At 44.8% G+C, this 24,731-nt stretch overlaps 1 protein-coding gene across 2 annotated transcripts in view; it reads right to left on the reverse strand.

Annotated features, from left to right (window-relative positions):
* Positions 1-239: 239 nt before the first annotated feature.
* The window catches only part of LMBRD1 (LMBR1 domain containing 1), a 686,985-nt gene continuing 662,493 nt past the window's right edge, over positions 240-24,731 (reverse strand). For both annotated transcript variants that reach the window (XM_086926465.1, XM_086926466.1), the window contains 2 exons: positions 2,021-2,112; positions 240-1,915 (listed from right to left, as the gene is read on the reverse strand). In XM_086926465.1, the coding sequence (XP_086782591.1) occupies positions 1,802-1,915; positions 2,021-2,112 (206 nt within the window). In that variant the 3' untranslated portion in view covers positions 240-1,801. The remainder of the gene's footprint in view (positions 1,916-2,020; positions 2,113-24,731) is intronic.

The following is a 24,731-nucleotide window of genomic DNA, read 5'->3' on the forward strand; positions in this document are numbered from 1 at the left end:
CCTCAGAACCCACAAAACAATTTCTCACACACAGCTTCTATGGCTTTGATTGATTTTCTACTCACCAATTGAAGTCTTTAATGTAACCAGCTGTATCACTGGTCCATCCATATTCCCTATATTTTATCTAAGTGTGCAGAACTTATGTACCCTGTTTCTGAAAGGAAAAATGATCGTAAAAAATATGGTAATAGTTGGATAAAAATGCAATGGGAAACAAATCACAAAATCAAAGCAAATGGGAAGCAGAGATCAAAGTTTATAAAAATGAAAGCATTATTAATTGTCTTGTACATGTAATGCAAACATTTAAAAAACATGATAAACTGATCAATGCACTAGATCAGTCTAGTATCAGTTGATGGTTGGGTTGCTGAATTTGCCATCAGACTTGGATACGTTTCAGGAGGAAAGGCATACTCAGCAGGCCAATCCTGAAGGCTGTACCAGACGAGGGCTATATGAGGTTAAATACAATGAGAAGGTGGGTCAATGTGAACCTAAAACTCACCACACAAAATGCCCTGAGAAGGAAAATATCAAAATTCACCCCAGAAGGCAATTGTTATGCCTAACATCTTACTTTAGATCCTGCAGTAAAGTTGTATTAGCTCAAGTTCTGGTAGTACTACTACTTTGACCAAATTCCTCAACTCATCCGGACAGCCTACGGTCCAGTTCTTTCATTCTTTCAGTTGCATTAAGTCCATGGAACACAGCACATGAAATGACCAGTATCAACCAGTCAGCTGCCTTCTTACAGGCAGATAATAGCTTCCTTTTTCTCAGGAGCATCTGCACTTTTTATAATCATGAGAAGTTCAACGGGGAAAAGCAAAGATTACGGTCACATCCCTGACCGTTTTTAGGTATGTGAATCAGCAGGAAACGTACCTCCTGCCTTGAGCAAAATCTTAGAAGCTATGATTTATGCATAGAATTCTCTACAAAGGTCTACAACAGGAATTCTTCTATTAGCAAATGGGGAGGTTTTTGTTTCCCCCTTTCCTAGTTTCCTGTTTCCCAAATCGCTATTCTATGCAGCTGTGTGGAAGCCTGCAGGCAGACCGCTACATTATCAGACAGACAGCTGTTGAACAGATATTAACCAAGCATGAATGGCTGGGCCTGTTCAGAAGGTAGCAGCCACTAAAGAGGCCAAAATATCAAGTAATCAGAGCAAAACACTGTTTAACATGACAAAAGGAGGGATTTCTTTCCTTAACATAACTACTGATTACAAAGATAATCATAGACAAGGTCGACATTTACTTAATTAAATCGTAACAAATGGTAAAACTGCCAACTGTTTATAAAGGAACACTCCATCAATTAATGTTGGTTAACATTAGCTTACAGTAACTTATAAGGTCAGCCAAATAACTATTAACTGAATTTATCATCACCATTTCTGTTAAAAAAAATAATAATTTAGTGAGGAAATAGTTTAGGGATCCCAATTTAGTGCCAAGGATTGTATTCTTAATTTACATCTTTCATGGCTATTCTAGGAGTATATTATATACAATTGTTTCTAGCATATTTTACTCAATACTCGACTTTGCCCTTTGAAAAACATTTCATCTTACCAAAAATATAGAAAAGTAATTTCATACTAAGAGTACAGTTTTCCAGAAGGCAAATAGAAAATGCTTCATATATCATTATTTTCAATCATAATTTACAGCAAACATATTTTAAACAGTGCATTGCTTCCAAAACATGAGCATTGCAAACAAACATAATTTTAGTAATGCTTTATATTCTTTATGATCGAATATGTGCACCATAAATGATCGCGTCACACATATGGGAGCTCCTCGTCACTTAAATCTGAATCTTCTTCATCCACTTCTCCTTCAATTACAGATTTCTTTCCTTTGCAGCATGACACAATCAATCCAATTAAGAAGACCTGGGAAAATAAATAAGTATTCATGTTACTTTGGCTTAAATAAAAATAGTTTTCAAGTTCAATATCAAGTCTATATTGTGGTAATCAATTGAACAATGAACTCACAGCAATAAACGCCCAGTTTCCAAAATAATAGGCGGAACTGAAGAACCAAAACTTGTGAAGGAACAAATATGTTCGTGTAATGGTGCACTGATCTGAAATGCAAATGAAAATATCGTTAAGCATATTGCAAATGGAAATTCGAAACATGGAAATCCTTATTGGCCCCATTGTTTTATCACAGTCTATAAAACAGTTCAACAAAAAAGGCACTAAGGGCCAACAATAAATTCATAACACATTATAGGAAGCTGTCTCTGTATATACTATACTAAAGTAAGGTATAGAGCGCACAGAGTCCAGTGGATCCCCAAATGTATAACAGAGGTTAAATTAGCTCATCTCTATTTGTGGTAGTCTGGTCAAGGAGTTAGGGTTATCAAGAGTTGTCTTAAGCATTTATTGTATTCACTCAGGCAAGAACTGATGGTACACACTCAGAGACTGAATCCAGACCAATTAGGTAAGTATAAAAAAGGTATATGTTGTAGTTCAGTTCAAAAGCTTTATTCGGTTTGCTTGGCACAACCATATAAGCAGACAAATAATTAAAACAGCAACATCATAAGTATTTCACCTCCTCGTTCAAAAATATCATATACAAATTTTAAAATGACATGCTCTACAATATAGTATGTGCAAATTTACGCAGGGAAGATACCTTATATAATCAACAATATATGATGTGTTATGTCACATTTAATCAACTCTAGTATAAAAATTACATTTGGTTTGAACTGCATTAAATAACAAATGTTCTCAGCAAAGCTGTGCAAATATGCAATAAAGTGTCTTGTGCCAGCAGTAATAGTTCATAAAATAAAATTAAAACACAATAACTAGTAAATACTACATCTAAAACAGGCTCCGTCTATAGTGCAATAAAGGGGTCAGATTCCTAAAATACTATTATGGCTAATGCGAGATAATTCATAATATTATTGCTTGTCTGGCAGCTATACATTGTAATATATATATTGCAACATGATAGCAAATGTCCGGGCTTTCAAAAGAACAAATTAACTTCAAAGCATTGATAGTGGATCGAACTTTAAACTTTAAAAAGATAGGTTTTAAATAATACTTCCTTAAAAAGGTATACAATTTACAAAACAATAAAAAAAAATGGCAGCAACTTTGTTTGGATGTATTGTCACATAGGCATTTCAGATCGGATCTATTTTTCATGGTGGGAAAAGCTACAAGATGGTGAGCAATCCCCAATCTGAGGCGAGTCAAGACGAAACAGTGAGATCGTTTTGTCACTACTGCCAAATAGGCCTGGAATCCTTTATTAAGATCCAATTGTTGGTAGAACACTACTGTTGGTTGGGCTTCTAGCAGTGTTCTAAGGGACGCCCTTTTATGTGCCAGAAAAGTAGCCTTTAACTCTTTTTTTGGGATTTGGACCAGATAGTCTAGCTCCTGATAAATATTAAAATCAAATAGAGCTTTAAACCAATGGTTAATGTAGTTTAACCATGGGATTCGGGAACAATGGTCCATCCTTATACAGTCCTTAATCATGGAGTGAGTAAACTCTGTTTCGTGTTTAGATCAGATGGACCGCCACAAAAGCAGGGGGCGTAGAGCTGCCAAGTCAGAGATATCATTTATGTCAACTTCTTGATGAACTAATTTAGTGGAGGCTGACGCAGGTACATACAATAACCGTTTAAGGAAATTAGTTTCTTCCTGCTGAATCAGTTTGTTATGACAATACACCAGCCCCATACAGGGCGGAGGAGACACACCTGGCATTATATATGGTTACTATATCTTTTGGTCTATGGTCCCCAAGTTTAGTAGCGAATCTAAATATACCATTCGTACTCCTTGTCATCTTTAGCTATACGTTATTGTGTTCACTGGACCATTTCCCGTTTCCAGCGAACATAATACCTAGATAGCAGAATGACTTGACCGTTTGAATTTAGGTTCCGTCCAGGAAAAGAAGCCTTACTAAATGATTTTTCTTGCCACATGACATAATAAATGTTTTTGATTTATTAATTTAAAGTTTCCTGCAAATAATAAAATCAGTAAAATTATTAATAAGCGACTGAAGGCCTACCGGTGTGCGTGAAATTAAAACGGCATCATCGGCATATAACAGGATTGGTACAGACCTCCCCTCTATCTTCGTGGTATCCGCTGACATCTGTCCTAGAACCTCGTCAATTTGATTAATAAAAAGTGAAAATAAAAGAGGGGTCAAAACACATTCCTGCTGGATGCCCCTCCTTACATAAAAAAAAAGGGGTGCGCTCTCCAGTTGGCCCTTATCTTACACTACACGACAATCTCCCATATACTCGTGCCAGGAAATATACAATCTCTCTTGGGGCCCCCGATTCGAGCAGCGTGGACCACAAAAGAGTATGGTCGACTAGGTCAAAAGCGCTGCTCAGATCTGCAAAGCATAAAAACAGGTTACCTTCCTTTACTTTTGTATATTTGCTAACGAGTAGATCTAGGATTATGCATTGTTCTAACGTGCCTAGGCACTTCCTAAATCCATATTGGACAGGAGATAAAATCTTGTTGTCAGAAGCCCAGGTTTCTGTTTAGTAAGATCCTGCATGACCTTAGTTACAAGCTTCGGAGCGAGATTCCTTTTTGAAGAGGGGGACAATTAATAACTGTCCCCATGACGAGGGGAAGTCTCCTGTTGCAGCGGCATTAAAAACCCTTGTTAAAATTGGGGCCCATAAATCCATTTAATCTTTATATAAATCAATAGGCCATGGCACCTTACCCCCTTTACTTTCAGCTATTCCATCCTGTACTTCAACCACGCTAATAAGTGGGGGTAATGTAGGCACCGTAAAATTGTCATTCGGGTTTAAAATGAAAACCTCCCTATCCGGGTTAAAAATATTAGAAAAATGCTCAATCCACGCTGTACAATTTACATATGAAGTCAGTTCTGGCATGCAGTCATTTTTTAAAAAGATACTATTTACTGTATCCCAGAACATTTTGCTATTCTTAGTCTCAGCTGCCAAAGCTAAATTATCCCATGCCTTGGTTTGAAGCTCCCTTTTCCGTGCCACTATAGCTTCCCTATATATGAAGCATGAATCATGGATATATAATTGATTACGGGGTATAGTGCTTAAGGTTAATTTCAAATTTCGTAATGAATGTGTACACTTTTGATCAAACCATCCTGCTTTAACTTGTTTGGGACCTTTAGTATCTCTAGTTAAAATACTTTTAATTATCTTGTTAATCTCTGTAAACACGTTAGGCAAAGAATGTGGGTATATATCTTCACTGAGGTAGTGATCAATTTCTTTCCAACATTTGGTTACCACCTCCCTTTGGATCTTTGCGGGGTCCACTCCATCCCATTTAATTCTCATGCCATTAGGCCTAACTGGGATTATATCTGAAGTGCATTTGTCAGTATTACATACTTTGTTTCCCCAGTTTAACAATGTGATGGAGATACTATTATGGTCACTAACCACCTGTTCAGAGATCCATAAGTTTTCATAAAAACTGCTACTTGAGACCAGAATATGGTCTATATTACTATCTGCATTCCGACCAGTGAAGGTTGGACATTTCATATTACCTATTCTCATAGTGCAGTTAAGAAATTCTAGATCATACTCTACCATCATTGTGTTTAACAGCAAACCATACTCGCTATGTTGGAAATGTAAATGTATGTTATCATCTTCAATATAATTTGTCCTCAAAAACCCACATGTTTTGGCCAGGGGACAAGCTTGAATATTAAAGTCACCCGCCCATACAATAATTGATAGTTTATTAGTTAAAGCCAAACCCTATCAATTTCTTTTCCTAAGGCCTGCAATGGAACAACCCTACTACTATTAAAAATATTGTTATAGTAGTTAATTACAATAATATCCTTGCCCCTATTAAACTCAAGCCTCATTACCTGGCCAGAGGAGTCAATTGAGGTGCAACTTTTAATTTTACACCCCACTAATTTTTTTGAGACAAGTAGCAGGAGTCCGCCCTTAGTTCTTCCTGCTTTCGAGGTGGTTGCATTTAGCCGGTGCGAGGTATAACCCTCCACAAAGACTGGTTCTTTGCACCAAGTTTCCTGTAGGCAGATAATATCAGTGCCTGCGGTAATAAAATCACTCCAAAAGGGGGTGTCTAGCTTCTTCCCCAGGCCTGCTATATTCCAGGTAACAAAACTGTAGCCTATGTCTCCTATGGCATTTGTAGGCAAACTCTGTATATTATCATTTCTATTAACAACTGGGTTCATTGGCTCCTCGAAGGGTACTGATCCTGTAGTTGATTCTCCCCCATCACAGATAAGGTGTAAATCATTTTCCCTGTCAATCTGCCCATGATTTTGTTGAAGAGTTTGTTCACCTTCTCTATTCCCATGCGTTTTTTTTTTCATTGTTAAAACCTCATGCCCCATGAGTCAATCATTATCTTCCATTGGGCTTAAAGCATTAGATCTATTGGAAAGTGGTATAGGGAAACATGAAGGAGCAACCGCTAGCCATGAGCTTTTATCTACATTTGAGTAATATGAATATGAGCCAGCAGCATTATTTTTCTCAATTAAATGTCTATAGAAATAACCCAAAGGTAAAAGGGTTGTGTTGTAGTGCCTACAAGAGGGGAATGGGGAATGGGGCATTGTGTAAAGTGTTTTCCGCCCATCTGGGAGACTTGAAATTAATAATAATGCAATCTCCCTCATATTTTTTGGCTAGGGGGTTTATCCATCCCACCCTTTGGGTTAAAATTATCTGGTCGGCCCCTACTGTAGGGAAACAACAATTTTGAGACAGCCAATATAATGTTTGATTTTTTAATATATCATGAGTTTCTTTCTGGCCTCCCCTTCATTTAGGTACATTTGTGAGAATGGCCACATACGCCCCGCATTCGGGCGGCAAATTGATGACTGCCGGAATTTTGTTTGTACTAGCTATTAAACGGTCCCCTGATCTTACATTGGGAGATTCAACTCTTTGCCCTCTCGTCTTTGCTATAGGTATATGTTGTAATCTTCCTCCTCCTCCTTCCCTTGGTACCTTCCACCCACCCCTCTCCCTATTCCGTAGTTGGTAGAACCTGGAGTTAGAGGTAGAATGTTGAGATCTCTGTTCTGAGAGTGGATGACGAATAAACCAGTGATCTTACCTTCATCTTACCTCGTCATTTACTTCAACTTACAATAGTACACTTCGGTTTTATTTTTGAACCAAGCAGAACTTGCCACAGGTAGGTAAATTATACTTTAAAATGAAAGGTTGTACACAGAAATGCAATTGTAGATGAAGTTAGTATTGTTAAAGGTTTGTATTTGCTTTAAAACAGTTCAGAATACGTTGAAATTACTTTGGATTACTTTTTCGTTATATTGACTACTCAGGTGATATGCCAAGATATCACCCTGTCGGTCTTACAATACAGAGGTAAGTAGGAAAATGTGCGTTTCAAAGTACAGGTACTTTTGTTTCCAAAAGAAAACAGGTCGACAGAGAATATTTTATAGGAAAAACCACAACATGAGCTCCTATGGTGGAATGTTATTGGTTTATAGGCAAGTAAACAACTTACATATTTCTGGGTGTTTGGGGTTAAAATCAAGGATCCCCAAGGTTCAAGGGGGCACTCGAGTTATCACCAGCGGCACTAGGGCGGCCGGGTGCAGAGTGCAGAGGCCCAATGTTCACAAATGCGGTCAGTGGGCCTTCGGTCAGGGCTGCTCACAAGCAGGTTACTAGGTTGTGGGAGCACTGGGGCTGAGACCAACACTGCAAGGGCCAATAATCAGCACAGGAGCTGCACCACCAGCTGCATGGAGGCGACCAGATGCAGGGTGTCAAGGAGGCTTTGGGAACTCTGTTGTTTCTGAGGAGATCTACGGTTCGGAAGAGATGCTGCTGGCTCGGTCAAGGAGGTTTCCTGAGAGCGACCTCCGGCGAGAGAGGTAATTTGGAGTGTTGAGGGTTGTCTGAACACCGTCGGTTGGGCCACACAAGGCTGAGGGGTGTCTCTGGGCGTCAGATTTTCTCACCAGCTCTGGTTGAGGTCGGGGTGACCCCTCAGGTTGAGGCTGCAGGCATAAGGAATAAGGTCGAGGATCACTAGATCCCAGGTAAGGATCGCTGGGGGGACCTCTTTGTGATGTTGGGACAGTCGGACTTGGGCCGTGGTGTCGGGTGCAGTACTGCAGAGCTGGCTGGATCAGGGGTCTGAGATGAAACCTTTTGTTGAGCAAATCCACTGCTCACAGGAGAAAGTCACAGGAGAAAGACTGTTTGGTGAAGGCAGGTCAGGTCCTCCATGTCCTGCATGTCTGCTGGCTGCTAAACATGCTGGTGCCAGAGCAGTTGGTGTCCCCTTCTTCGTCATTCAGCACAACTTTCAGTTCTTCTTCTTTCTTCTTCTTGAATCTGAGGAGGCAAAGTTCAGGGTTGCACCTAAATACTAAATTTAGAGGCATTACAATGGTGCACAGGTTGGGACCTATGGGTCCCTTCCTTGGAGTGAGTACACCCCCTATTATGCCACCCTCCAGTAGGAGGGGGCATGAGCCTCTCTTATTGGCTGTGTCCCCTCATCTTCAAGATAGAGGGGATTGAGATGTATGCTTCACCTTGCCTTCCCCACCTGCGGGGTGGGGTTGGAAAAGGTGGGCACACCTCTCTTTCTGACTTGGTTTCCCCACCAATTCTTCCACCCAAAGTGGGGGTCAGAACCGGTGGGAGCCAATTGTTGGCAGCAGCAATAGGCAGGGTCAGCTAACAAAGGTGGCAGGTCTTCGAAACTTCCCCTTCGTGAAACAAGGCCATCTTGGAGGAGGAGGCATGACACATCTGACCAGAATGTGTGTCACAATCAAGGGTATAAATATACATTTCTGCATTTATTCAGTTCGAAATCAAATCTATAACTCCTGCAATCTATTGTGGTATACAATGCAATTTAATTTCTTGGTCTACGTGATAGAATATAAACCATCAATAAGAATAAAAAAAGTCGGGGCGTGGCCAACAACATGGCCGACTAGGTCGAGTCTCCCGGGAGCTCCGGCGAGCTGATCATGATCCAGCGATCTATGCCGTCCAAAGGTCCGGTTTGGACACCCAAGGCATGCCTTTGGCCCCGTGACACTGGGGGCGATTCATAAATCGGTCCTGCAACGCTGCAACGTTCTGCAACTGTGAGAGCCGGCGCGCCGCCCTGGGCTGCTGCGGCCCGATCCCAAGATGGCGGCGGCCTGAGAACCGATTTAGGAGGACCGGCCGGAGAGACGGGACATTGGAGCGGGCATACGGAGGTGAGCCCGGGATTGCCTCTGCTCCGGAATCTGCGCCTTCACACCCGCGATACCCGGGGGGACTCTCAGAGCCGGCATGCTGACCAACGGAGCGCACTTTCCCTGCGGCGTGCGGCCGGTCCCCGCGACTGAGCAGCAGAACGCGGGGGGAGTGAGACGGCCAAAAGAGGTGCCGTCCACTGAAGAACCGGCCCTCCTGCCGCATTGGGCCGGCGAGCGAGCCTTGGGGACACAGAGGCTACGAGGGCTGCACCACTGGGAGCGGGACCCCGCAGAGGGAAATACTGGGCGCCATTGTGCTGGGCCTAGTACCCTGGAGCCGGGGGGAGAGCCACACACCAGAGAGGCCCTTAGGCCCGGATCCGAGAGGGCCCTGAGAGCGCCTATGCTAGACGAGGACTGCCACGGAGGAGACCGGAGGGCAGAGTCAGCTACACGGAGCATAAGGAAAGCGGTGGGCCCGCTACAGGCTTCCTGTCTTGCTGAGGGAGAACTGAGATTACAGCGTGGACGTGAGTAGAGCACTCATTGCCCCACCCGGCCGCACCGTCGAGCTTGGGTCCACCGACGGACCGCTAAGACACCGGAGGTGGTCGGCTGCCCCCCGCAGTGAGAGACAGTCAGGGGTAGGACCCCCCGCACCTGGTGACACGTGGCTGGAAGGACGCACAACAGTTCTCAACGTGAGATTGAGTGCTTGGGGCCTCCGGCCAACCCGGCTACAACAGGGATAGGAAGTGGTACGCCCTAAATGCAGCCTAAGAGACGCCAAGATCATACGGACGCCTGGTGAGTGAAACATGGGAAAGAAGGAGGCGGCCCCTAGGGCCCCACAACAGGGCACCCTGGACCGCTACGCAACAGCCCCTCCAGCCACAGAGACTGAGACTCAGGGATCTCGCTCAGATACGGCGCTCTTGATGGGGGCTTATCCAGGCACGCGGGAGAACATACAGGCGTCTAGAACCGCCCTGGAGGTCAAGATTGGAGAGGTGGGATCAGAGGTTCCCCTACTACGTCAGGACTTCCGCAACTTAACGGAAAGGGTGACCACGGCGGAGACCAGATTGGGGGACGCAGAAGATACTATCCTCACACTTAAGAGGGTCTTGGCGAACTCCAGGCATCCCACAAGCAACTCCAATGGAAGGTCGACGATGCGGAAAATAGGGCCCGCAGAAATAACCTCCACTTTGTGGGATTTCAGGAAGGGATTGAGGGGACCAACGTGGCGGCCTTCCTCCATGCATGGCTGTAGAAAACCTTCACGGCGGTAAGCTTCTCCAACTGCTTTATTGTGGAGCGGGCGCACCGAGCACTGCTGGCCAAGCCCCCGGAGGGGGCGAGACCCTGACCGATCATTGCCCGCTTCCTGAACTTTGCGATCCTTGATTTACCCTTAAGAGAATCTCGAAAGTTGGGAGAAATTCGAATGAAAAATGTACTAATTAGGATCTTCCCGGATTATAGTCAAGAAGTTCAGAAGCAGAGGCGCTCCTTTGACTCGGTGAAAGTAAAGCTGAGGGACTTAAAGATACAGTACATGCTGCTCTTCCCCGCGAAACTAAAGGTCATCTACAAGGAAAGGTCGCATTTCTTCACACACCCGGACGATGCGTGGCAGTAGCTGGAGGAGCAGCCCCTGCGGCAGGGAGCGGAGGGCTAGAGATGGGAGAGGGCCATGGAGGCCCAGTGGGGTCTACCGAAGGCTCAGAGATTGAGAGGAGTGCAGGGACGCAGGAGGCTGAAGACGACCCCATATCCCGCGCTGGCCCCGACCAACCGACAGCGGCGACGATCGGTCTGCCCTGGGTCTGGGGGTGCGGAGGGATCCTGGTTTCGCTGCTTAGAGAGGATCATTCGCTCAGAGGAAGAGAAGGACACAGTTGGTAACACATCCGGAGAAGAGGACAACGAAATGCAGTCCATGCATCCGCTAGTAGTAGTGATCAACGGGATGGAACAGGACTCGTCCAAGGAGAAAGGGGCCTCACAAGACGCCGTCCAGGACTCTCACTCGTGAATACAGGACAGTTTGGACATGAAGTTCCTGGCTCAGCCGAGGTGCACGCAAGTTGATACACCCCCTACAAACTTTCTTAGTTTACATTGTTTGATGACCGCTGCCTCCCTGTATGTAACTAAGGTGGAAGGGAGTTCTGTTCTCTCTTGGACTACTGTCCGGGAGCTGGGGTGCTATGGATCTTCAGGGGTGGGAGATAGAACTATTCTCCACGAAAGTCCCTGAAGAAGCAAGTAGCGAGGATGGGGCTGGCAGGAGGGGGAGGTGGGGTGGGGGGAGGAGGGGGGGGGATTTTGTTGTTTCTTGGTTGAGGGTTCGTAGGAGAGTGTTTTTGAGTGGAGAGATGGGTGGGGGGAGTTGAGGGGAGGGGGGGCTGTTATGCATGTCATGTTAACCATACACACACACGACCAGAAGACCCCGCTTGCAGGACCATGGACACGTTTATGCCTCAATGCAGGACATGAGGAGGGATAGCCCAGCGAGGGAGAGTATGACCCGTGATGGTCTTCAGGTGCTGACATGGAATGTCAATGGCCTGGGCTGTAAAATCAAGCGGGGGCTGATACACAACTATGTGAAGAGATCAGAGGCAGACGTCATAATGTTGCAAGAAACACATCTGCAGGGTACCAAATGTGCCTTCCTTGCTAGAGGGCAATACAGAGTTCTTGCACATGCAGTTTTCACATCTGGCTCGAGCGGGGTCGCAATTCTGATGAGAAAACATCCACCCATGAGAATAGCACAAACTTGGACGGACCCACAGGGGACATACGTGGGAGTGCGGGGTCACTGGAAGAGGAAGGAATACACGTTTATATCGGCCTATGCCCCACCCAAATTACACAAAAAACAATTTGATGGACAGAATGTAGATCAATGTCTTACATTCACCCCAGTACAATAATCTGGGCCTAAATCCATCGTTTTTTGCACTCCACACCACCCTGGGTTAGATAATGGCTTTATGCACTCCACACCACTGGAGTCAAGCTAGCCAGGCTGATGAGAGGTGTTACCTCGAAACCGGTCCGGTCCTCGGATGCTTGATTCCGTTCTGGGAAGGACATGGCTTTTGTAGTTCGGACTGGACTGTTCCCATGGGGCACAGGGTCAGAGCTGATTTGCATATCGCCATTGTCTAACCCAGGGTGGTGTGGAGTGCAAAAAAACGATGGATTTGGGCCCAGATCTTTTGACTGGGATGAATGTGTGACATTGATCCACATTCGGTCCATCACCTGTTTTGTTTGCAATACCGCCATAAGTGCGCTGGGGATGCTCAGACGTGGGTCCCAGGCACTCCACACCACTGGAGTCAAGCTAGCCGGGCTGATGAGAGGTGTTACCTCGAAACCGGTCCGGTCCTCGGATGCTTGATTCCGTTCTGGGAAGGACATGGCTTTTGTAGTTCGGACTGGACTGTTCCCATGGGGCACAGGGTCAGAGCTGATTTGCATATCGCCATTGTCTAACCCAGGGTGGTGTGGAGTGCAAAAAAACGATGGATTTGGGCCCAGATCTTTTGACTGGGATGAATGTGTGACATTGATCCACATTCGGTCCATCACCTGTTTTGTTTGCAATACCGCAATAAGTGCGCTGGGGATGCTCAGACGTGGGTCCCAGGCACTCCACACCACTGGAGTCAAGCTAGCCGGGCTGATGAGAGGTGTTACCTCGAAACCGGTCCGGTCCTCGGATGCTTGATTCCGTTCTGGGAAGGACATGGCTTTTGTAGTTCGGACTGGACTGTTCCCATGGGGCACAGGGTCAGAGCTGATTTGCATATCGCCATTGTCTAACCCAGTGTGGTGTGGAGTGCAAAAAAACGATGGATTTGGGCCCAGATCTTTTGACTGGGATGAATGTGTGACATTGATCCACATTCGGTCCATCACCTGTTTTGTTTGCAATACCGCAATAAGTGCGCTGGGGATGCTCAGACGTGGGTCCCAGGCACTCCACACCACTGGAGTCAAGCTAGCCGGGCTGATGAGAGGTGTTACCTCGAAACCGGTCCGGTCCTCGGATGCTTGATTCCGTTCTGGGAAGGACATGGCTTTTGTAGTTCGGACTGGACTGTTCCCATGGGGCACAGGGTCAGAGCTGATTTGCATATCGCCATTGTCTAACCCAGGGTGGTGTGGAGTGCAAAAAAACGATGGATTTGGGCCCAGATCTTTTGACTGGGATGAATGTGTGACATTGATCCACATTCGGTCCATCACCTGTTTTGTTTGCAATACCACCCAAATTACAGTCAGGCACACTCAGAGGCGTCACTGACATCCTCCTCAACACATCCGACACAGTGCAAGTCTTGGGGGGAGATTTCAACAATGTTATGGATCTGGGGGCAGACAGGACGGGAGACAGGGACTGGCCCTCAGGCCCTACTCTTCTGGCTAAAACGATGGATACAGTGGGCATGATAGATGCCTGGAGATGGCTCCATCCGGAGACTAGGGCATACTCCTTCTTCTCCGGAGTGCATAAAGTGTACTCCCGCCTAGATTATATATTTATGGCCAGACAGGAGCTGAGTGTCACTGATGTGACAGAATATCGGGCGAGAGGCATTTCGGACCATTCACCCCTATTGCTCAAGGTGGGAGGGGGAAGGGGAGGGCGACCCGCGGCGCTACGGCTGACAGCTTGGGACCTACAAAACGTGGACATACTGAGAGGCCTGCGGGCCGATGAGAAGGTTTACATGGCAGAAAATGAGGGGTCGGTGACCTCCCGGGTGGTGCTATGGGAGGCACACAAAACAGTCCTGCGTGACAGTGCGCAAAATAGATTGGCGGAAGACAGGAGAAAAGTACAAGCAGAGGTCCTAGCCCTGGGAGCCCAGATACTGGCTCTGGAACAGGAGCATCAGACTGCCAGAGATTTGGGGACCCTTAGACGACTGTTGGATGTACAAGCCCAGTACAGACATCTAGTTACAGGGGAGGCAAAGGCGCAGGCCCTGGTGACTCTGCACCGCATGTACGATGTGGGAGACAAATCCGGGAGGTTACTAGCATGGCTTAGCAAAAAAGAGAGATGCGCGATGGGTGGAGAAGGTGAGAGATGGACAGGGGGATGGGCTCGAGCAGATGGACAGATAGCGGAGATTTTTGCAAGCTACTATGAGGCCTTCTACGACGCGAGGGACCTGGGGATGGGAGAGGACGCGCTGCAGTACATGGCGCATATCGAGCTTCCGGCTCTGGAGGAAGCGGACCACCGGGATTTGGAGGCAGACATAACAGAGGATGAAATTAGGGAGGCCATGGTTAGACTCCGAGCAGGGAAGGCTCCGGGCCCTAATGGCTTCCCGGCGGAATTTTTTTTAAAAAGGCGGATCTCCTGACCCGTCACTTACTGGGCTTCTTTGTGGACGCTGAATCGGAGGGGGTGTTCCCGCTAGACCTCAGACAAGCCACGATCATCACGGTTTTCAAGGAGGGTAAGCCACCCGATGAATGTTCGTCCTATCTACCCATCTCCTTCCTAAATGTGGAGGCGAAGCTCTTCGCAGCGATACTGGCCCTTCGCCTGAGGCGGGTGATTTCGGGACAGATACACCTCAACCAAACAGGGTTCCTCTCTGAGAGGGCGACCGATACAACCTTAGGAGAACCCATAACTGGCTAATGGAGGTGTACACTAGGGAAGATCCACACTGGTTCCTATCCCTCGATGCCGGAAAGGCTTTCGATGCAGTCCACTGGCCCTTCTTGGAGGGGGGTACTAGAATGTTTCGGTTTTGTACCCAAATACAGGAAGAAGATCGGTCTGCTATACACTTACCCCAGGGCGAGAGTTTGGGTCAATGGGACGCTATCTGGGGACTTCCCCATAAGACGAGGTACCAGGCAGGGATGCCCCCTGTCCCCACTGTTGTTCGCCCTCTCCATAGAGGTGATGGCGTGCGCAATCCGACAGAACGAGGGAATCAGTGGGTTTCGAATAAGACAGTCAGATAAGACCGAAGAAAAACTATCCCTGTATGCCGACGACGTCCTTCTGTATATCACGAAACCAGATACTACCATACCTGAGCTGTTCTCGGAACTAGATCGCTATGGGGCCAAAGCGGGCAACCAGATCAACTGGCATAAATCGACTCTTTACGATCCCCAAAGAGGGGAAGAATGGCCCACACTGCCGGAGAGGCTACAAAAGACAACAGAGGGGTTTGCCTACCTGGGGGCATTTCTTACGACTGATAGGACACTCTCCTTTGAAAGGAATGTTAACCGTGTAATGCGTAACTTTAATGAAGAAGCGGCGCAATGGAAATTGCTCCCCCTGACACTTCTGGGCCGGGCAGCAATGTTTAAAATTATCACGCTCCCGAGATTCTTATATGCCTTTCAAAATGAATATTTTCCCCTGCAGAGTCGAGTTTTTAGGGACATTCAGGCGGAACTCCGGACATTTCTTTGGCTGGGGAAGCAACCCAGGGTGGCACTGTCGACCCTGCAGAGACACCAATATAATAGAGGTATCTCCTTGCATGACTTAGAGGGCTACTATTGGGCAGACCATTTAGTCTCCATAAATGAATTGATACACGCCCCGGCCACCCACCCCACTTTTGTACTGGAAAGACACACCATGGACACCCATACGTGCATACATTATCTATACAGAGGTAGGGGAAGGGCTAGACTACTGCCTGCTACAAGACTCACACTGGGGATATGGACGAGAGCGACGAAGGCGATAGGGTGGGAACGCAAGCCAACGAAACAAACATTGGCGTGTCGACTCTGGGAGACGTGATAAAGAAAGGGATGCTGCAGTCCTTTCCCTCACTTTGACGGGACTATGGGCTCCACCACACACATTATTTTAAGTATATGCAATTACAGCATGCCTTTAGGGCGGAGAGGGCTTTGGCGGAGGCACTCCCAGAATACGCTCCATTGGAGGGTCGCCTTTTGCAGGAACGGATCCCTGGTAAGGCAGTGTCCCTAACGTATAAAACCATAATGAATAATAGGCCAGAAAGACTTGTGAACCTCAGGGCCACATGGGAGCGAGAAGTGGGTGACATGGATGAAGTAGATTGGGGTATGATCCTGGTGCATCCCAGGGAGGTAGCGGTTAAATCTCGCCTAAGGCTGATCCAGTTTAATATCCTTCATAGGACTTATTTTGATAGAGTGCGCCTGCATTAGATCAGGAGAGTAATTGACCTGTGCTGTTTTTCCGTGTGGCCATGACAGAGGGGACTTCTACCACATGATCTGGGCATGCTCGAAAATTCAACTCTTCTGGGGGGAGGTCCTAAAAGAGTTAGGAGAGGTGCTAGAGACTGCCCTAAACTCAGCAACACAGGGTTAATTAGTTAACAGAGAAATGACAGGGCGCTCTGCCTCTAGTATACGCAAAGATGTGTTATTCAGAAAAGGTATGTGTGGTGCAACTGGCGAGCGGGAAAACCATATGACCGCTCAACAGTGTGTCTATCAGAAGACACACAAATAGCTAATACACAAAATGCCTATGCACACACTCGCACTGGTCATTTACATTGGTGTCTGTATACAACAAAAAACACAATTGACGAACCAAAGACAACAACATTAATCAGATTCCTTGACACTAGGTATCAGTGAATTTCAAGGTTTTAATCGTTCCACAACCAGCCGACACGTGTTTCGTCGCGTTAGGAACAGAGTGTTCGCGACTCCTCAGGGCTGGGAAAGATACAAACATATATACACTAGAATATATGACATAAACAACATATCAATATGTAGCATTACATAGCATCCATTCTTATTACTTGGTGCAAAACAGAATGCATAATTGTCACCCAGTGAACCGGCACGTCCGTGTATGGTGCACACACCATTGTTGGTCAAAACACATCTCAGAGAGTTACACCTGGTCCTGCATGCATTGATGCAATCATTCGAAAACAACACTCAGGCAGTCTGTAAAAATGATTACTGCATCTATCAAGGGCTCTATAATATATGTGCCGAGTGAAACGGAACGGGTGATTGAAATCATGTCTGAAACCAGTGCCTCTAGTCACACGTGCAGAGAATAAAGTAACAAGCCATACCTTGCATGTACAGCGTAAACCCAGTATAGGTCTATTGAAAAATACAAACAAACGGGAACAAGGGGACAAAAAATCTCAGTCAATTGAGCAAATACGCCCCTGCAAAACTATTTCGATTCAGTGTGGTCAGGACATGCGAAGAGTTAGAAAATAAAGAGTCTCACCGCTCCACCGGTGATATTACCGACCCGGCGGGGCCCGTGACCGTCCTTAGCCAGTTAATCACGTCTGAAGACGTAATGATAGACCCTACAGAAAAGGGGGAAGGCAAATCAGACACTTTGAGGGTGAAGGATACCTCCACCTCAAGACCTAGTCGACCTCTAAACAGATCATTGTAAGTAACATCATATCATACCCAGTGCGTGTGCGTTCTCCGGTCAGTCTGAAAAGGTGGAGACTACGTGGATTGGTTGTTTCGGTGCAGCTCAAAGTAAATCACGGTCTAGAAAAAGACACAATAGGTCTAGTCCAGTCAAAAGTGGAGTCATTAGCGCCCCTGGATTTCAAAAAGCGACTGTTAACCTAGAAAGCTTGTTTGCTCAAACCCACTATCAAAACAAATTGTTGCCAACTAATCTGTCTTTACCTTGCAACGAATCAAATTTTTCGAAAAACCCGGGAAAATTCTTGCACAGCCGGGAGCGGATAACCCTCAGTCAGTGCCCAAATCTGTAACAAAATACAAAAGCGGCATGGGTTGTGTAAGCCGTCTTGTGTAAAAATGTTATAACTGCTGTTAAATCAATCGTCTGATTTGTAAGTCCCAAACTTATTAGATAAAAAACGTACTAGGTCAAAACGCCGTGTGAGCCACGTCTTGTCTCCCCGGGTCACCGTGTTCCGTGTATTGGACATGTGACCGGAAGACGGTAATCAAGAAGTATCCTGAATTACAGGATCTCCACGCCCACAACAGGACAACTAGATCGCTACCTCCATAAAGATGTTTCAGTCCCATATGTGTAAACAACTGAAAAACACTCTGCAAATTACCTTGTCCTATTGTATCACGGTGTGACGTGGGTGTCCGATCGAATGATTGACACATATTGCAAAAAACGACCCGGCACCCCCCACGTGCAGCCCCAGTGCTCCCCCACAAGTGAAATAGTTAAGAAACATAGAACCATCATTTGTCCCTTAATACACGCGTAATATAAATCGATGTGTGTTCATTCTTGAATTAAAAACTTGCTCTTATTAAATCCCTTCATTGAGTATACAAAATTATTTGTTCAAAACTTGTTTAAAATCTTTTAGGTCTCTGTTACACACATAATGCTATCGCTGTAAACCCCATCCTCGTTATGCAGTTGTAAATCTCAACTGCATTGTCCTGCGTCACAAAACAGATTTCGCAAATCATGGATGGGTATACAGTGTTCATGTGTTCTTGTGGAAGTGTGTAGAGTACACCCTGCTGAATAGAAGGCTGAAGAAACAGTCAATAGGAAAGCCTAGGAGCCCATAGGGGTAGCCTTCGGTGCAGGACATGGTTGCCATCTACTAAACGTCTTGCTGAAGTATTGGGTAGATTCTGGGAAGTGTCTAATTACCATGGCTTTCAGGATGCTCCTTGACGGTTCCACCTGGTAGACATCAAGTTGGTGGCACTATCCTACTGATTTTAATATATGCAGTAGATGAAGTCAGACTGACTTTGATAGCAGCACAGCAAAGGTATATAGAGTATGAGGAATGATAGCCTAGTTGTTACTTGATGTATATCTTTTAACCCTATGTTTAAAGAAAGCTTTCCAAGGGCTGAGGACTGAGCTAGTGAATATGGAGATCTTGGCAGTGGTGAGCCACCCTATGAGACTCCTATGATACTAAGTGCAGCCAGAGTGGAAGTCATTCATATTTACTCAAAAAGATATTGTTTGAGTCTCTCTCAATAGTCTTAAGAACAACGGATGCTAATTAACCGTAAATGCCAATTCAAGATATTTTTGTTATGTTTAACATCTTTATTAATTTTGAGGTTAACAGCGTTTCATACAAAGTGCAGCAAACGTTACCTTAGGTGCCAAACATGCACCTTACAACAAAAAATTAAGCAAAAGAGGAGCCCTTCACCCTCAAAACAGCCACACCCACCCCAAACCGTCACAGAAGGGCAATCACACCACATGCTCAAATGTAAATAAATAATCAGTTATAGTTATAATGGCGCTCTCAAAGCTTTCACAATGTCACAGTCAATGCCAGGGAGTTGTAGCTTCCTACGAAACAGGAATATCATAGTGCCTCAACCATCAACCCCACACCCTGCGGAACTTGCATGGGCATTCCCTACTTGTATATGTGAACCTCTCAGCTGCCATGTACTTACCCATCCCTCTTTTCCACTCCGCCAACGACTGGGCCTCAGGAACCCCCCAGTACCTTTGCATGTCGTGCTTGGCCACCACCAATACAGTATATTTTAGATTGAACTTAGTGACCCATTCGGAGTATGCACGCCCGCTGATTTTTCTCTGTCACTCTTCTACTTTTTTGCTTTTTTTATTCCCCCCGAATGGCGACTGCTGATACAGGGATATGACATCTGATTTTTTTATAGTACCAATTTTTTTGATGGTTTGGCAAAAAACTCCCCAACACTTTTCATGCCGTAATATAATTGAATTGGGTTTCTCATTCTTTAATGAAGTTGATTTAATCATAAAATTAAAAAACACTCTTTCAAGATAAAGCAATAACTACAGATACACACTAAAAGCACTATATCTAAGGGAAATGTTTCAGACCTTGCTTTTTTGTGCCCAGCGTTGAAAGGTGGTAATGATTTTACTCTAATTTCACTCAACTTGCCCTATTACGCTATGATATAAACAGGACCTATTGACACAGTCACAAGCATGTAAATCAGTTATCCATTATTCTTTTGTGCACAACCTTTTGGCTATATAGTCTAAAGTTCAACCTTCATATTTTATGACTATGCGGAGGAGATGTATGTAAACAGCTTATATTCTTGATAACAAAAAAGGTCAAACAATTTTATATAATTATATTGCACAGTTAAAGGAAAAAGAGTTCCAAAAATATACATGGTAATTTTAGATGTATTGTTGCTGTAGCAACTTCGCTGCTGTAGATTTTTTCTTTGTACAGACATCAAGAACATGAAATAGATATTCCAAACCCAAGAATAACATTTACAATAACTCTTCTTTAATCTACAATAAACATGGGTTAGTGCTGATGTCTAAAATTGTGTCGGACTTGGCCCTCTCTTCAGGGTCACCCCCAAACTTTTTGCCTTCACTTCTCCTGATTTGCTGGAATTTGTTTCTGTTTGCTTTAGAACTCCATGCACTTTACAACTGTTAACTAGTGCTAAAGTGCTTGTGCTCACTTCTTCAAACATGTTAAATTGGTTTACACTCAATTGGCAGGATTTAGTTTACTTAAAAGTCCCTAGTAAAGTGGCACTTCATGTACCCAGGGCCTGTAAATTAAATGCTACTAGTGGGCCTACAGCACCTTTTGTGTCCCATACTTAGCCCTTTTAAAACATGTCGCAGTCCTGCAATTGCAGTCTGTGTGCAATTTTAAACTGAAATTAAGACCTAGCAAAGTAAACATTTTTTCAGACCTAAACCGTCCTTTTTAATACATACAAGTCATTCCTAGTGTAGGCCCTACACAGCCCATAGGGCAGAGTGCATTATATTTAAAACACTGCACATGTCCTTTTAAGTTTTACATGTACTGCTTGCGAAAAACTCATAAATTCATGTTTAACTACTGTGAGGCCTGCCTCTCCCAAAGGAAAACATTGGGTTGCCTTATTACATTTAATAAGTTACAGCTATTGCTTGGGAACAAGTAGAAATGTCACATTTAGTCTCTAGACTATTGTAACTTAAAGTCCTCTTTAATGGTAAAGTCACATTGTGAGACACAATTCTGAAAAGGCTACTTTCAGAAAGCTGACATTTTCTTGTCCTAACCACCTGGTGCTTGTTTCCTTGAACCTGAGTCGCATGACAGGGTGTAGTTGGCCTTTGTGTATTCCTCCCAAACAGTGACACAAAGCGGGACTAGATATTGGCAGGATGAGCCATCCTGCCACGAAGAGAGGAGCGGAGCTGAGTTGAGCAGAGTCCGGAATGCATTTAAAAGGAGCTGCCTCGGTACATTCACAAAGGACTTCACAAGAGCCTTTTGTCATCACAGACACCCTAACATCAGGGCACAGAGGACGGGAATTCCAGAACTATCTGTGTTGGGAAAACTCCAGAAGGTTCTTCCACTACAAAGCTGGCACCAGTTATAAAATGAGGATGCTTAGACGCACTCTTCAGTACACTCCTGGACTTGTGGACACTACAGAAGGAGGGCTTCCCTACTGCCAGAGGACTACTCTGCTCTCTGAGAAGGAAGACTGGACCCAGGCAAAGAGACCTCAACGGTCAGTTGGCTGACCTCCTGTTCTGAGCTCCAGAGGTCTCTCTGCAACTGCCCGCTGATATGCTCCAAGTTGTTACTCTCCCTCCCCGAAAATGGACGATTCCAAGAATTGGAGGAGGTAGGCTCACTCATGTAATATGACATGCTTCATCATTTGCCACTTCATCCTAACCTGGTGGAATTATACTACCATGGCGGACATGACATCAGGGGGGGCTAACCCGAGGAAGTTCTACAGAAATTACTTATTTTCTTCAGATAAAATACTTGTATCCAGTTTAGTAGATAGAAAAACCTTAAGATATACCACAAAGTACCCTTTATTCAGGTGGTGTCCTAGGCTTGAATAAAAAGAACCAAAAGGTATTTTCAGGGGATGCACATGGTTTCTATGACCCTCACATCTCACTGAGGAGTCTTGCCAACATGTTTCTGCGCATTCACTAGAGCCAAAAGGTCTCAGGCATTCCTCAAAACCAAAATGAATGTGTCCCTACACTTATTTAATAATAGTTAAGGGTGCCATGAAAGCTATATATAAAGAGGACCTACCCCTCTTTCAAAAGTCAATAGGAGTTACTACCTAGTTGTGGGAGAGAAAGCACAAACAAACATCTGTGTAGCAATGGTAGTAGGGGGTCAACACTAACAAACCACAATGGTATACTTCCCACCATTGTTACATTATATTGAATTGCACAATGCCAATCTGCACAAGTGGAAGAAAACATGGGAGGACTCAGAGAATAATGCATTACCCCAGTGTGAGTTCTTTACCTGGTGTTCAAGGACTACTTGCTGCACGGTCCATTCAGGGTGGGCGTCTCCTATAGTCACACTCTAATGGGGGTGAATCCATGTTAGCGCAAAAAAGAAGAGGAGAGAATTCCCACCATTGTTACATTATATGGAGTTGTACAGTGACAATCTTCCACATTAAAACCAGCTTTGTAAAGACATAGATTGGACGCTGCATCATGATCTTAGACGTCTAGAAATGTAAGCACATTCATGAGGATAACTTGCTTTTTTTACTGTGTCCTTACTGTGTATTCAGTCTCTCCTCTTTTACTCTGCACTAACATGGAGCCCACACTGAAATAATGCATGGTTCCCTCGACTCCTCATATGTTTTCTTCCACTTACAAAGTCTTTTTTAATGAGAAAGATGGTCATTGTTCAATTCCTTATAATGTAACAAAGGTGGGAATTATAGCGTTGTGTTTTTTTAATGTTGTCTCCCTACTACCATTGCTACACAGATGTTTGTTTGTGCTTTCTCTCCTTCAACTAGGTAGTAACTCCTGGTGACTTTTTATTGAAGAGAGGTAGGTCCTTCCTATATATATCGTTAACGGTACCCTTTACTATTATTCAATAAGTGTAGGAATACATTCATTTTGGCCCTGAGGAATGCCAGAGACCTTCTGACTTCAATGAATGGGCAGAAACATGTTGGCAAGACACCTCAGTAAGATGTAAGGGTCATAGAAACAATTTACGTCTTCTGAGAACACCTGTTGGTACTTTTTATTCAAGCCTAGGATACTAACTGAATAAAGGATAATTTGTTGTATATCTTGAGGTTTTTTTATCTACTGAACTGGATCCAAGTATTTTATACAGATAAAATAGGTATTTTCTAAGAACTCCTTCAGGTCAGCCACCACCTGAGGTCGAGTCTATCCTAGTAGTATCATCTCATCAGGATGGGACGAGGTGGCTAATGATAAGCATGTCACATTACGTGAGTGAGCCAACCTCGTCCAATTCTTGGAATTGTCCATTTCCCTGGAGGGAAAGTAACGAGTCGGATCATATCAGCTGGGCAGTTGCATGGAGGGAGGGAGAGTAGCGGTAGGTAGGTAGGTTGGCACTAATCAAGATGTGGGGAAATTTCCTCAAGTGCACTACGAGGGTGTCACGCCATTTCTGTGTTTGTAGTGTTTTTGAGAGGCAGGTGTGAGACCTTTATTGCCTATTTTTTTCTCTCGTTGGTTTTATATGATGCTCCAACTCGACCCGGCTGAACCCTGCTGGCCTCTGCCAGAGTGAATCCCTGATCCTCAGGCGGAACATCCCCAGGTCCTGGGCCCTTGGATGGCATTTGAGTGCACTCTTCTGAAGAAAAAGGAGGCATCCTGAAGTTTTGGGCTCTTCCGGACTGCAAACTGGCTCATTTGCACCAAGATCTCGTTGCCAGTGACGACCACCAACACAAAGCTCTCTCTGGCGGACACAACTTTTCACTCTACAGAATCAACAGCCCACAGTGACTACTAAAGTGAAGTTCTATAACAACCACCCATGACACCAGATAGGATCTTCTTGCTACAGAGATGACCCTCTACGACATCCGGCCTGTTCTCCGAACTACAGCAACAGCCATCTGCAACGCTTTTCCTGCTCCTCTTGCATCCTCCACTACAAGCTGGATTATACACACCAGACTTTGAGAAGGTAACCTTTTTAGCTGGACTAACCAGCTCCATGTATCTTGCCAGCCTCCATGGTGGACTCAAATGACCAGATAACCACGGGTGGCTCTTTGCGCGTTTGGACACTATACTTACCTATATTTTTTAAATTGCATATTTCTATTCTACTGATTGGAATTTTACTTTCTGGTCTCATTTTATTTATTATTTACTCTATATTTCTAAGTTGATGAGGGATTTTTCTTGTGTCATGTTTTCGCTGTATTAATGTTTGTGGACTGCATAAATACAGTTAAGCCTGACTGCTTATGTCCCAAGCTACCAAAGGGTTAGGCACAAGTTAATTCAATTGCTTTTGTGGTTGACCCTGACAAAGACAGTGGTTGTTGCATGAGAAGGCTTTCATGCCCCTCAACCAACAACCCAAGTTCTCACAAACTGCTACAGTCCCAAAT

The sequence above is a fragment of the Lissotriton vulgaris genome, chromosome 6 (assembly GCF_964263255.1).
Source record: "Lissotriton vulgaris chromosome 6, aLisVul1.2, whole genome shotgun sequence".
Classification (NCBI taxonomy): Eukaryota; Metazoa; Chordata; class Amphibia; order Caudata; family Salamandridae; genus Lissotriton; species Lissotriton vulgaris.